This window comes from Saccopteryx bilineata, chromosome 5 (genome assembly GCF_036850765.1).
Source record: "Saccopteryx bilineata isolate mSacBil1 chromosome 5, mSacBil1_pri_phased_curated, whole genome shotgun sequence".
Classification (NCBI taxonomy): Eukaryota; Metazoa; Chordata; class Mammalia; order Chiroptera; family Emballonuridae; genus Saccopteryx; species Saccopteryx bilineata.
Genome location: NC_089494.1, coordinates 166,599,569 through 166,614,079, shown reverse-complemented (window position 1 = coordinate 166,614,079; position 14,511 = coordinate 166,599,569). Strand labels below are relative to the sequence as shown.

Genomic DNA, 14,511 nt, shown 5'->3' with positions numbered 1-14,511 from the left:
TCTTTTCTAGATAGGTTTTATCACAATTCTCATCAACAAAAAAACAGAATCTAAGACCTAATTTTATGTCCAACAAAAGGTTTTTAAGATATCTGAATAGTATGTTAGACTGCAAATCAACAACAGGGTGGAGGGCGATTTATTCTTTAAAAAATAAATAAAAATTTTATTTTGTTTTTTTTTTGCATTTTTCTGAAGCTGGAAACAGGGACAGTCAGACACACTCCCGCATGCGCCCGACTGGGATTCACCCGGCACGCCCACCATGGGGCGATGCTCTGCCCATCCTGGGCGTCGCCATGTTGTGACCAGAGCCACTCTAGCGCCTGAGGCAGAGGCCACAGAGCCATCCCCAGCGCCCGGGCCATTTTTGCTCCAATGGAGCCTTGGCTGCGGGAGGGGAAGAGAGAGACAGAGAGGAAGGCGCGGCGGAGGGGTGGAGAAGCAAATGGGCGCTTCTCCTGTGTGCCCTGGCCGGGAATCGAACCCGGGTCCTCCGCACGCTAGGCCGACGCTCTACCACTGAGCCAACCGGCCAGGGCTTAAAAAATAAAAATTTTAAAAAGACCTCAATAATTTCTGTGTAATTTTCCTTAGACTACTAGAGGTCTTATATTTGGATTTTAAATTACTTAAAATATAATTCATTATGAAATACAATAGTTTAAAGAAGTCTTCTATTTTTTAAATCTTCCTTATTAAAAGAAGATCAATAATCCAATCCCCTCTAATTTCTACAAGAACTGCTTATAATTTGGGGGAAGAGAAGCAGTTTACTAAAATTTTGTGAGACTAGTTTTGAAATTTCACTTTTACTTAAAAAAAAGAAAAAAGATTCACTTCTTTAATTTTATATAAGATTTTTAAGATCATTTACCAAACTACCAAGCTAAATCTGGAATAGCTCCAAATGAACCTGGCATACATAGATACAAATGGTACTAAGCAGAATTTAAAAACCAACAGTTCTCCATTTCCATGCTCTATCATTAATTACAGCTAAAATGAGAACCAATTTTCTTATAGTAAAAGCTTACTATGCTTACTATGACTTGGCGTGCTTTAAAAAAATATCATAGGGGCGTGATCAGGCTGTGGTGCAGTGGATAGAGCATTGGACTGGGACGCAGAGGACCCAGGTTCGAAACCCCGAGGTCACTGGCGTGAGCACGGGGCTCATAGACATGACCCCATGGGCGCTGGCTTGAGACAGGAGGTCACTTGCTCTGCTGTAACCCCCCCAATCAAAGCACACATGAGAAAACAGTCCAATGAACAACTAAATTGCCACAATGAAGAATTGATGCTTCTCATAGCTCTCCCTTCCTGTCTGTCTGTCCCTATCTGTCCCTCTATGTCTCTGCCAAAAACAAACAAACAAAAACACGACATCAATATGTAAAGCTAAGCTCATACATAGAATAGATGATTGGTGAACCATTCAAAACATCGTAATGGATATATGACATCAAATTAATACACAAAGCACTGTAGCACTATATATATAACACACACAGAAGTCAGAAGAGAACATACAGTACTTAGTACTGACATCTACTATACCCAGATGGGTCCTCCCTACCCCCTTTGGGAAACATAACCATTTAAAAATTATTTTACAATAAATAATAGTTGTAAGGAAGTATCTGTGAGCCTCCACTATGATTTATCTCAGGACTAAATTACCTGACTCAAAGCTGGGATGGAGTTTGTCTGAGAAGTGGTTTGAGATATGGGACCATTCATCTGTAAAATTGAAAACATCAGACATACCATCACTACAATGTTAAAGAAACATACACTGCTCACAAAAATTAGGGGTATTTTATTGCTTCATATTCATTTTGAAATATCCCCTAATTTTTGTGAGCAGTATATTTTAAACCACAATAAATGAGTAAAATAAAACCCACTGACACAAGCACTTTTTTTTACATGACAAAGGAATTCAGTGATATATTCAGAGCAATGAAGAAGCCTTGATATTTAAAATATGCTGAAATTCTGACTGAACACCATAAGTAAAAGTCCTTGTAGTTTCAAAGAGGAAAATGAAAAAAACCTACTTTTCCAAAAGCCGTTTGTAAACTTTAAATACTGCTCAACATAAAATTACAATAAACAAAAGCAGTCAAAATAAAAAATTTATATTAATTAATTCTTTAACTACACACCATTGCAATGTTATGATGTTACAAAAAGTATTTATAAAATCACTGTTTTCCTGGTGATTTAAAACCCAAAGCTTCAAGTATCTAGAGCTATTAATTGCCATTTGTTTTCTCTATTACTTAAATTTATTCTACAGAGCTACCTATAAATTTATTCAGAATAAAACACCTATATTTAGGTCATAACATATACTAGTGTTAATAGTTTATTTATTAAGTCCTTGTAAAAACTGTTATCAGAAGAAAGGGAGATGACAGGCCCGTCCTGGCCTTGGGCATGCACTCACCAGATGATCACTGTTTTTCCCTTCTTGGACTCGCTGGCCCTGCGGTTCAGCCACGACCTTAGTGTCCTGATCAGAAGTCATGAGCTGTTTACTTTGTGGCTCCACCTGGAGAAGTTTAATGTTAACTGGAAGATGCTGTAAAATGACAAAGACAATAAATTGGTAACTTGAAAATCAGGGTATACATTATTCTTAAAATAAAATTACTAAAATGTCCCAAGATCCTCAAGTTCTCCAGGTCATATGTTTATCCTTCTGGAGTTTAAGTAGTTTAGAGAAATCTACCTAGAATTTATACCTTATTTACCCAAGAAATGCCTTGCTTTTTAATTAAGTTTCTTCTTCACAATAATTCGGTGACCATGATAATGTTCTAAAATTTAGAAACCAAGTGCTAATACATAAAAAAAAAAACCCAAAAAAAAAACAAAAAACCAATCAGGCCCAGAATTAATATTTTTAAAACAGAAAATTACAAAATTAATAAAACTCAACCCCATGGTCACTGGCTTGAGCCCAAAGTTGCTGGCTTGAGCAAGGGGTCACTTGCTCCTGGTGAAGAGACATATGAGAAGCAATCAACGAACAACTAAGATGCCGCAATGAAGAATTGATGCTTCTCATCTCTCTCCCTTTCTGTCTGTCCCTATCTGTCTCTGTCAACAAAGAAAAAACAGCCTGACCAGGCAGTGGAGCAGTGGATAGAGCCTCAGACTGGGATGTGGAGGACCCAGGTTTGAGACCTCAAGGTCGCCAGCTTGAGCACGGGGCTCATCAGCTTTGAGCAAGGCTCACTCAGTCTGCTGTAGTCCCTTGGTCAAGGCACATATGAGAAACTAATCAATGAACAACTAAGGTGCCACAATGAAGAACTGATGCTTCTCATCTCTTTCCCTTCCTGTCTGCCTGTCCCTATCTGGCTATCCCTCTCTCTGTCTGTCACACAAAAACAATAACAAAAAAAACAACTCCAACTTGGAATTTGATGAATCTTCAATATATTTGTACTGTTTTTGAACTGTCCCATTAATTTTTTTTTGTTCCAGGACGAGTTGTCAGGAGAATTAAACAACTGGTTAAAAGTAACCCCTTCAGATCCTGGCCAGTTGGCTCAGTGGTAAAGCGTTGGCCTGGCGTGCAGGGGTCCTGGGTTCAATTTCCGGCCAGGGCACACAGGAGAAGCGCCCATCTGCTTCTCCACCCCTCCCCCTCCCACAGCCAAGGCTCCACTGGAGCAGAGTTTGCCCGGGCCTGAGGATGGCTCTGTGGCCTCTGCCTCAGGTACTAGAATGGCTCTGGTTGCAACAGAGCAACGTCCCAGATGGGCAGAGCATCGCCCCCTAGTGGGCATGCCAGGTGGATCCCGGTCGGGCGCATGTGGGAGTCTGTCTGACTGCCTCCCTGTTTCCAGCTTCGGAAAAATACCAAAAAAAAAAAAAAAAAAAAAAAATCTGAATCACAGGACTGCAAAGGGGCCTTTACTACAAAGCACTCACTCTATTTCATGCAAACCACCTCCTCTGATTTTCCCACATGGCTTCCAGAGCAACTCTGGTTCAGAAGAGATGACGGTTTTCATAATTTCATATTATGAGTGTATTACTGAACAAGTATTACTGAACATCTAGGTCTGACTTCAGGCTACAATGCTTCACAAGATAAAGACTTTGATTTAACCTATATGTCTTTTTAGGCTCTTCTGTAACACTCAGTATCTGAATGTTTGATAAAGAAATTTAAAAGCTATGTATATTTGTCTCCTTGGGTAACCACAGTTTTTTGTTTCTATAGTGATGCTCCTTATTTGCAATAACCTGCTTATGATTAATGCCCAAAACCCTTGTTAGTGAAATAATCTGATGATGATGAGAGGTAGTTTCATCCAACTGTCATATGTATCATCAACCGCAAAGGCAAAAAAAAAAAAAAAAAAATCCCTTAAATGCTGTACGACAGCTTTGAAAAGATAAACTGACATCGATTTTCACAAAACTGTCGAATCCGGTGTATAAAGACAGATGTAGATTGGTATCTAGACTGACAAGTCACAGAAGATGGTACTGGGCCCTGGCTGGTTGGCTCAGTGGTAGAGCACTGGCCCAGAGTGTAGAAGTGCTTCTCTACCCCTCCCCTTTGTCTGTCTCTTTCTCTCACCTGCAGTCATGGCTCAAATGGTGCGAGCAAGTTGGCCCTAGGCACTGAGGATGGCTCCATGGGCGCTAAAATAGCTTGGTTGCCTAGCAACGGAGCAGCAGCCCCAGATGGGCACAGCATCAGCCCCAGCCGGAGGTTGTCCAGTAGATTCTGGTTGGGGAGCATGCGAGAGTCTGTCTCTCTGCTTCCCCTCCTCTCACTTATAAAAGAAAAAAGATAGTACTGTAGATGCTTTTACCACTATTAACTTCTATGCTTTTTAAGATTCTCAAAAAAAAGAAAAAGGTTTGGTGGAACCCAAGATATGATAACCAAAAGGGAAAAAAATCAACAAGAGTCCTTTATATTTATATATACTGTCTACCTATTTTCACAGTGAGAAATTATGTACTCCCTGATGGAAATAGCAAGGTATCACACAGGAAGTGGTCTTGCAAAACAAACACTACCAGGATGTGAACTTGTTACAAACTTAGAGCAAACATAAACAAAGTGGGCAATTACTGGATACACAACCTGGTTTCTTCCACACAAAAGGAGACAAGACACACATTTGGCCAAAATGTGGTTTTATTTGATCAGAACAAAAAAATCAGGGAATAACTGATGGAATATTTAATGGTATTAAAGAATTACTGTACTTTCTAATAAATGATATTATTGTTTAATTAAAAGAGACTCTGCCTTCTAGAGTTGCCTGTTAAAATATTTACAGGGGAAATACAATGTCTAGAATTTTCCTCAAAGTAGTACATGGGGCAGAGACACAGGGTTTCACCATTACTTTTGGAGAAGGGTATGGGATTCATGATACAGGTCAGTCTATTTTGGTATGTCTGAATGTTCTTTAATACAAAGTTATAAAGGTAACCAGGGCAGCAACTCAGTCCAACAGAAACAGTGGTTCTGATCTGACCTGCACATCCTGTCCATAAACAAGTAATCACATCACACCACTATGGCTCTTAATTAGACCTGACATGCATACAAGTTTCTAAAACAATCCAACACCTACATCAGAGGGGGTTATTAATAGTCAACTCCTGCCTGACTGGTGGTGACACAATGGATAAAGTTGACCTGGGATACTGAGGTCCTATTAATAGTTTCAAAATCCTGAGATCAACAGTTTGAGCATGGGGTCACCAGCTTGGGCACTGGCTTGAAGGTTGCTGGATTGAAGTCCAAGGTCACTGGCTTGAGCACAAGGTCGCTGGCTTGAGCAAGGGGTCACTGGCTCAGCTCCAGCCATCCCACAATCAAGGCAACGTATGAGAAGGAATCAGTGAACAACTAAAGTGACACAACTAGGGGTTGATGCTTCTCATTTCTTGCCCTTCCTGTGTCTCTATTCTCTCAAAAAAGATACATACACAGAATTAAAACTAAACTATTACCAAGTGCCTGAATGTAGAATAGGATTATTACTATTCGAAGGACTGCATCAATTATGATGCAAGTACTGACAATCCTTCCAATAAGTAACAATGACTTTTTCATTAGTTGTTCAAGAAACCAAAACTATTTTGAGACTTATACTATCAACTATTGCTTCCTGGCTTGGCCAAGAAGCAGGTCTCTAGATTGTAAAGAGAAATATACAAGAGGGAAAACCTCCAACAAAAACAAAGTACCTGGGCTAAGACCCAGGAGCTTGGAAAGTTGAGTGTTCAGAGGCAGCTTCAATACACTCTTAATGAGATGAACAAGAGGGTCATTTCCCTGATTTGATTTCATCACTCTTTACAAGAAAAAGAAAAGATGAAGTAAAGGGCCCTCCCCTCCTCCTGCTTGGTGGGCTCCATCCTAGTAGTACATGATTCATCTGTGTCAAAGCTACAATGAAAAAGGTTTAGCCCTTATTAAATACTTGGGAGAGTATAGTTCTCTTAATTGTTTATAAATAATTCTTTTCATATATACCAGTAATATGTTTTATAACTAAATATTAAGGTCTTTTTAAACACTTAAAGCAATCCTTAAAAATAAAACTCAATCTCAAATTTAACTGTCTAAGTTGATGGTGTAACTATTCAGAGATTTATTATAAATGACTTTAAGACAGACTTTGCAGAGTGGCCCAGGAAGCATCCACATGAGTCGGTGTGTGAGCCCTGCACACTTGCCCATAAAGGGTCTACTGAGTGGCTGTGGGATGCTAAGGCAAAGGCCACTGGATATGGCTGTGATCACTTAAGTGTCCCTATGTTGTAGTGATGCTAGAAGTGGCAGATCATTCAGGCCAAGTAAAGAATAAGTCTTTTGAGTAACAATTCCAGAGTTTAAGGATTTCTACAGGCAGTTCGAAGAAATTGCTGCAATTATTGAAACTTTGTGAAAACTGATTACTTGTTGATAAATTGCTACGACTGCTCTAAAATAATGGATTCAACTTTCTGCAACAAAATATTTAAGGATTAGTTAATATTTTTTAAATAAAAATTACACTTGTTTTTTTTTCATTTTTTAAAATAAAAAATAAATCAAACTGGAATTAGATAAGTGGTGATCAGCGCAAACTTTGTGAATGTACTAAAAGCTATTGAATTGAACATTTTAAAGGGTGAACTCAGTGGTAAGTGAATTATATCTCAATAAAACATAAATCAGACAAATAGCTGAAAGAAAAAAGATGGTACTTACATATGAGAGCCTGAAAATTTATCAAGAAATCTTAAAAAGTACTCAACAGACTTGTTCTTTGGGGTAAATGTTGGTTTATTTTTAAACTATTTTATATATATTATACACACTATCATAAAGCACAAATGACATTAACTTAAAATTTAAATTTATTTTTAGAGAGAGAGGAATGGGAGAGGGGAAAGAGGGAGAGATCAATTTGCTGTTCCACTTATGCATTCATTGGTTAATTCTTTTTTTTTAAAGACTTTATTCCATTTTTAGAGGAGAGAGAGAGGTAGAGGGGGAGAAAGAGAAAGAGAAAAAGAGAGAGAAAGAGAGAGACAGAGAGAGAAGGGGGGAGGAGCAGGAAGCATCAACTCCATATGTGCCCTGACCAGGCAAGCCTGGGGTTTTGAACAACTGAACTCAGCATTCCAGGTCAACGCTTTATCCCACTGCGCCACCACAGGTCAGGCTCACTGGTTGATTTTTTATGTGCCCTGATGGGGGATTGAATCCGAACCATGGAGCAACGGGACAACACTCTAACCAACTGAGCAACCCAGTCAGGGTCAAATTACTTTAATTTTAGATACACATCACCATATCATGGTTTACTTTTTGCAGTCTCACTGTACTGCAGATTTTAAAATTGTATATATCTAATTTTGTATCATGGATTTTTCACTATATAGCGGGATTTTGCAGTATATAGGTATTTACCGTATTTTTTGCTCCATAAGATGCACCTGACTTAAAGACACATCTAGTGTTTTAAGGAGCAAAATAAGAAAAAAAATATTCTGAACCAGATGGTGTGTTAAAATATTTCATAAAATACCGTATTTTTCACTCCATAAGATGCACAGGCATTTCCCCCTCCACTTTTTTTTGGGCAGGTGAGCCTTATGGAGCAAAAAATACAGTGTATATTTATTATTTTAATTATTTTTGCAGTAAAATAAGCATTTTCTAGCCAAAAAATATATATAAAATCTATTAAAATATTAATTAAAACATTAAAAGAATATAAATCAAAATAAAGCCTTAAAATATATATAATAAATACAAGGTCGCTACTTCACAGATATTTGCCTATCACAGGGGGTTCTGTAACCTAACCCCCGCAATAGATGAGGGACCACTGTATTTTCAGCATAAAAGAAAAAGATACAAAACAAATAAACTAAGTAAAATACATATAATCTGTTTATTTTAAAAACAGGATATGTAACTTTTTATACTAAGCTATACACTTCTTTGACTTTCGCTAGTTTTTCTACTAAGGTCCTCTTTGTACTCCCAAGATCTAATTTAGGCTCCCACTCTGCATTATCAGTTGTTTAGTTTTCTCCAAATTGTGTCAGCTCTTCAGTCTTCCTCATCTTTCATCTATACCAGGGGTCCCCAAACTACGGCCCGCGGACCACATGCGGCCCTCTGAGGCCGTTTATCTGGCCCCACCGCACTTCCGGAAGGGGCACCTCTTTCATTGGTGGTCAGTGAGAGGAGCACATTGACCATCTCATTAGCCAAAAGCAGGTCCATAGTTCCCATTGAAATACTGGTCAGTTTGTTGATTTAAATTTACTTGTTCTTTATTTTAAATATCGTATTTGTTCCTTTTTTTTTTTTTTTTTACTTTAAAATAAGATATGTGCAGTATGCATAGGGATTTGTTCATAGTTTTTTTTATAGTCTGGCCCTCCAACGGTCTGAGGAACAGTGAACTGGCCCCCTGTGTAAAAAGTTTGGGGACCCCTGATCTATACTATGCTTCCCGAGAGTTCTGGTTAATTTTGTAGAATGTTGTGTAATTTGAGATGAACACATAGAACATGTGAGTCACCTTACCACAAAAGCAAGAAAGCTATCAAAGAATACTGTGGTCACATCACAGGAGCAACAATATAGTAAAGGGGTTCTCAATGGTAACAGGTGGACAGTATGATGATCAGAAAGAATCAATAGACACAAACATAAACCTCCATGATAGTTCAAAGCACCATTATACTGGTCACCTTTGGAGGCTGTTTTGACACCAACTCATTTTTCTGAAGATGACTAAAATGGAAATAACGATTAGCCTGCCTTTCCTGGACTACTATTTCAGCATAACCAAACAGCTGATCAAGGCAAGTTGTTCCCTCTACAGGAACCACAATTATTAATTGAAGAGTGAATGACAGAATTAGAAAATCAAAACATTGCAACATCTCCCTGACCAGTGGTGACACAGTGGATAGAGCATCAATCTGGAACACTGAGGTCACTGGTTTAAAACCTGGAGGCCACTGGCTCTGAGTGTGGGCTCATCCACACAGACCAACCTGAGCCCAAAGATTGCTGGCATGAAAAGTCCAACATCACTGGCTTGAGTAAGGGGACACTAGGGATCAGCCCTGGTGAAGGCACATACGAGAAGCAATCAATGTACAATTAAAATGAAAGTAATTACAAGGTGATGCTTCTTACCTTCTCTTCCTGTTTCTCTTTCTCTCAAAATAAATAAATGACTAAACAAATAAATAAAAAAATAACGTTGCAACAACTAAAAAAAGTAATGAAAGCAGTGATTACTGAAGTTGCTAAAATTAACTGAGGAGCTGACAGGGAACTTTACAATGGTTGGATCAAATGGACATTGACTGAAGCTACTTTTCAATCTTATCACTAAAAGTCGAATGAAGTACTACATTCTTGGTACTGTGAAAGAGCACCATCTATGAAGTATTCTTGCAAAAAAAAAAAAATCAAGCCTCAAGATCTGACTCTCAAGTTAAAGGAAATTTTGGGACAACACATATTAAATAATAGCAACAGAAAGACATTAGCTAAATTCAAAATGTGGCATGCTACAAGACTGATGACCTCATTTCTGTATCAAATGTTAAGACATGAAAAGATGGAAGATGCAATATGAGAACTGTGTCTGTATCCAAAATCAAATAAATTAAGGTTAAGATGACATTTTTTTACTAGAAAAATTGCATGTTGATTAGTAATAAAGGATATTATGGAATGATTATTAATTTTGTTGAGTGCAATCAAGGTGTTGTGGCTGTTGGTTTTAAAAAGTCTTATCTATAAAAGACAAACTAAAAGACTATGGATAAAATTACATATCCGGAATTTTAAAAATACATTAACAATTTTATTGTAAGTTTTAGGAAAGAGAAAAAACACAAATACAAGAATGCAGCATGTTGACAGTAGCTGAAACTATATGATGGGTACACTGAGGACTGCAGTACTACGCTCTCTACTTTTGTTGTTAAAATCTTCCACAATAAAAAGAAAACACCAACTAGGACACAGTATAAATATACTTCTAAAACTTCATATATTTACTTCTATTTAAAATCTGTACTAATGAAATAATACAAAACTACATAAATCATTTTATGAACAATGTTCATGGCAGCTCTGGCACACAATAAAGAAAAATTACAGAGGCCTGACTTGTAGTGGCACAGTGGATAAAGAGTCGACCTGGAAATGCTCTAAAAATGAATTTAAAAAATTATAAAAATAAAATAATAATAATAATAAAAAAGAAAAACTACAAAAAAGTGGAAACTAATGTATTATATATTAGATTATTTAAATATCCACAAAAATTACATGAAGTAAAAGAAGGCAGGATATAAAATGGCAGACAAGCCTGACCTGTGGTGGCGCAGTGGATAAAGCGTCGACCTGGAAATGCTGAGGTCGCCGGTTCGAAACCCTGGGCTTGCCTGGTCAAGGCACATATGGGAGTTGATGCTTCCTGCTCCTCTCCCTTCTCTCTCTCTGTCTCTCTCTTCTCTCCCTCTCTCTCTCCTTTCTAAAATGAATAAATAAAAATTAAAAAAAAAAAATTAAAATGGCAGACAACATGAACACAATTATATTTTAAAAATTCACATAAATGTAAATAAAAACAAAGCAAATGAAACTAGAAGGAAATATATTAGATGATTAACAATATCTAAGTAAAAACTCAAAAATAGTTTTACTTGGTTTTATTCTTATAGTCTCAATTTTTTAAATAACCTACTATTTTTTTATAAGGTAAATTTTTTTTTTAATTTTTATTTTATTTATTCATTTTAGAGAGGAGAGAGAGACACAGAGAGAGAGAGACACAGGGGGGAGGAGCTGGAAGCATCAACTCCCATATGTGCCTTGACCAAGCAAGCCCAGTAACCTACTATTTTTATAATCACACATACTTAATAAAAGTCCATCCAGCTTGCTGATTCCATGTATCAAGCAGCCCCCTCACCCAGTGGTTTTCAACCGCTAAGTCATCGACAAGCGGTTGAAAACCACTACCCTAACACTCTAGGTCTAAGGGTGTCTTTCCTAGAGAAAAGCAAGCACTGACCTAGCAGGAAAAGCATCCAAGTTCCTTCCCAGTTGTTTTTCAACGCAGATAATAAAACTGTCATTAAGTCATCATGCCATTTTCTTTTGAAACTGCACTGCTCAGTCTTGTTCTCTAAAACGGGGGGGTCTCAAAGTATGTGGCCTGGGCTCTGTCAGGGGTCTCAGACGTCTTTTCTATGGGCCCACAAAGTCAAAAAGATTTTCATTTGCTTATTTCACTAATTCTCACCTCACAAAACTGCCATGGAGTTTTGGTGCCATATCAAACAACATTCAAGGTTATACAAAAAGACATTTAAAATTTTCCTCACTTTCCCAACTACGCATTTGTGTGCAGCCAGATTTCTTTCTCATATTGCAACCAAAATAATATATCACAAAAGATCCGATGCAGAAGCAGAGGAGAATCCAGGTGAGATTCTAATAAATCAGATGTTAAGGAGATTTACCACAATATAAAACAATGCTGCTCTCCCCATTAAATTACTTTATGTTTTAGAAATGATTGTTATCTTTTCATAAGCAATGTTATTTATATGTAATGGGTTTATTATTATTAAAGGAAAATATATTTTTAAAAATATTCTGAGCCTTAATTTTTAGAGCTAGGGATCTTCAATGTTTAAAAGTGTGAGAGGTCCTAAAATCCAAATGCCTGAGAATCAGTGACATAAGACAGTAGTTCTGATGGACAGAAATCTGTTGTTCATGAATGGTAGACATCCAAGTTCACTGATGGGAAAACATGCTACTCTTACTATAAAAACACTCCCCAAAACAATCTATGAAGTCAATGCAACTCCTAGCAAAATCCTACCTGCCCTCTTCGCAAAACTGATGGAGACTGATCCCAAAAACCCATGAAATGAAAGGTACCTAAGGATAGCCAAAACAATCTTAAAAAGAACAAAGTTGTAAATCACACTTCTTAACTTCAGAACTTAACACTAATCTACAACAAATACAGTGTGATAATAGCATAGATATACAGATCAAACAGAAATGAGAATCATTATGGTCATTATTTCAATGGTCATTACCATTATGGTCAATTATTTTCAAAAGGGTGCTGAGACAATTCAATGTGGAAAAAGTGCTCTCTTGAACAAATGATGCCAGGACAACTGGATACCCTCATGCTAAGAAATGAAACTATACCCCTATTCTCACTCTCTATATAAAAATTAACTCAAAATGAGTCAAATGGTCAGAGTAATGGTGGCATGAGAGACACTTTTGATCTCCTTGAAATTTCAACAAATTGAACAGCCATAATGCAGCCAAAGAACCACCCAGCTGGGCTCACAGGCTTGCCTAAAACGATCCACACATGGAATTGATTAAAGGTGGGAAGGGTTGAGGGAAAAAAAAAAGGAAGATGCCCTCATGATAGGACTCTGGAAAGAAGAGAAACCTGGAGTGACAGGGTCTTCTTCTGCAGGGAGGAGTGGAGAGATTGAGGGGCAGTTAGAAAGGTACTAAACCAAAGCAACGACTGAACAAAGGGTTACAGCCAGTGTTCTCATGGTCTTCAGCAGCCGACACTTGCCACAGAGAGAAAAAACACAAAGTGCCTCTCACCCACTGCCTCCCACATCCCTCCCTCCCATCATGAAGCATAGAGTAGCAGAAACATGCCCCACAGCTAGTTAGTTCCACAGACCACTCTTTCCCCTGAAGAATAGAGATGCTGTGTCTGGTCCCCTGGTCTGTTGGGACATGGGAAAGAGCACCTGGAGGCCCAATCCTACTTTTGCTAAAGCCATAAAAGCCCTCAGAACACACCCCACCCATCATCCTGACTGCAGCCCCGCCTCCATCATCATGACAGTAACAGCGCAGTGATGGTCAGCCCAGGAATTTCAGAGCTAAAACTTGTAGTGCAATGCCACCTACTGGAAGAAAACAGAAAAACCTCAGAACTGAAAGTTTTCTTTTAATATTTAAAGTTTTTAATTTTTGTGGGTGCTTGTTTTTGATTATTCTTTGTTCTTTTTGTGGCTTTTATCTTTCCTTTTTAATATTTTAAATTTTGTCCTATTTTTAGTTGCTTTTTGTTTGATTTCTTAACATTACCACTCTCAAATACAATAATGGCAGAGGAAAATGAATTCCATAGCTTCACAGGAAAGAGACATAGTTCAGAAAGAAAATGAGAAATCTCCAGAAAGCAATCTCAATCACATGGAAACCTTGCAGTTAAACGATAGAATTCAAAATTGAAATTCTGAAAATACTCAATGAGATGCAAGAAAACACTGATAGGCAATTTAATGAACTCAAAAAACAAATTAATGAACAAAACTAGTACTTCACCAAGGCGATGAAACATTAAAAAAGAACCAAACAGTCATGAAGAACTGAATACATAACCTGAAAAATGAAGTAGCAAGTTTAGCTAAAACAACAGGCCAGATAGGAGAGAAAGAACTAGTAACATTGAAGACAGGCAACTAGAAATGCTACAGAGGGAAGAATAGTGAAATTCACAAATTAAGGAAAGAGAGAGCTCTATAAGAATTGTCTGACTCCATCAGAAAAAGCAATATAAAAATAATAGGCATATCAGAAGAAGAGAGGGGAAAAGGAATCGAGAGCCTATTTAGACAAATAATTGATGAGAACTTCCCTATCCTATGAAAGAGTTAGATCCTTGAATCCAAGAAGCAAACAGAACCCTGAATTACCTCAACCTTAACAGACCTTCTACAAGGCACACTGTAATAAGACTGTCAAAAATCAATGACAAAAAGAGAGTAACATCAAGACAGAGAAAAAAGAACATAACATATCAAAGAAGGTCCACTAGGTTATCGTAAGACTTCTCAGCAGAAACTCTATAAGCCAGAAAGAGTGGGCCAAACATTTAAAGTACTGAAAGAGAAGAATTACCAGTCAAG

At 37.6% G+C, this 14,511-nt stretch overlaps 1 protein-coding gene across 3 annotated transcripts in view; it reads right to left on the bottom strand.

The window, feature by feature from the left end:
• Positions 1 to 14,511, bottom strand: part of LARP4B (La ribonucleoprotein 4B) — a 95,520-nt gene that overhangs the window by 49,383 nt on the left and 31,626 nt on the right. For 2 of the 3 annotated variants that reach the window (XM_066233233.1, XM_066233235.1), the window contains exons 2-3: positions 2,459 to 2,593; positions 1,687 to 1,746 (exon numbers count right to left, since the gene is read on the bottom strand). In XM_066233233.1, coding sequence (XP_066089330.1) covers positions 1,687 to 1,746; positions 2,459 to 2,539 — 141 coding nt within the window. In that variant the 5' untranslated portion in view covers positions 2,540 to 2,593. Of the gene's footprint in view, positions 1 to 1,686; positions 1,747 to 2,458; positions 2,594 to 10,906; positions 11,067 to 14,511 lie in introns of all 3 variants that reach the window. The other variant, XM_066233234.1, reaches the window with a different exon arrangement.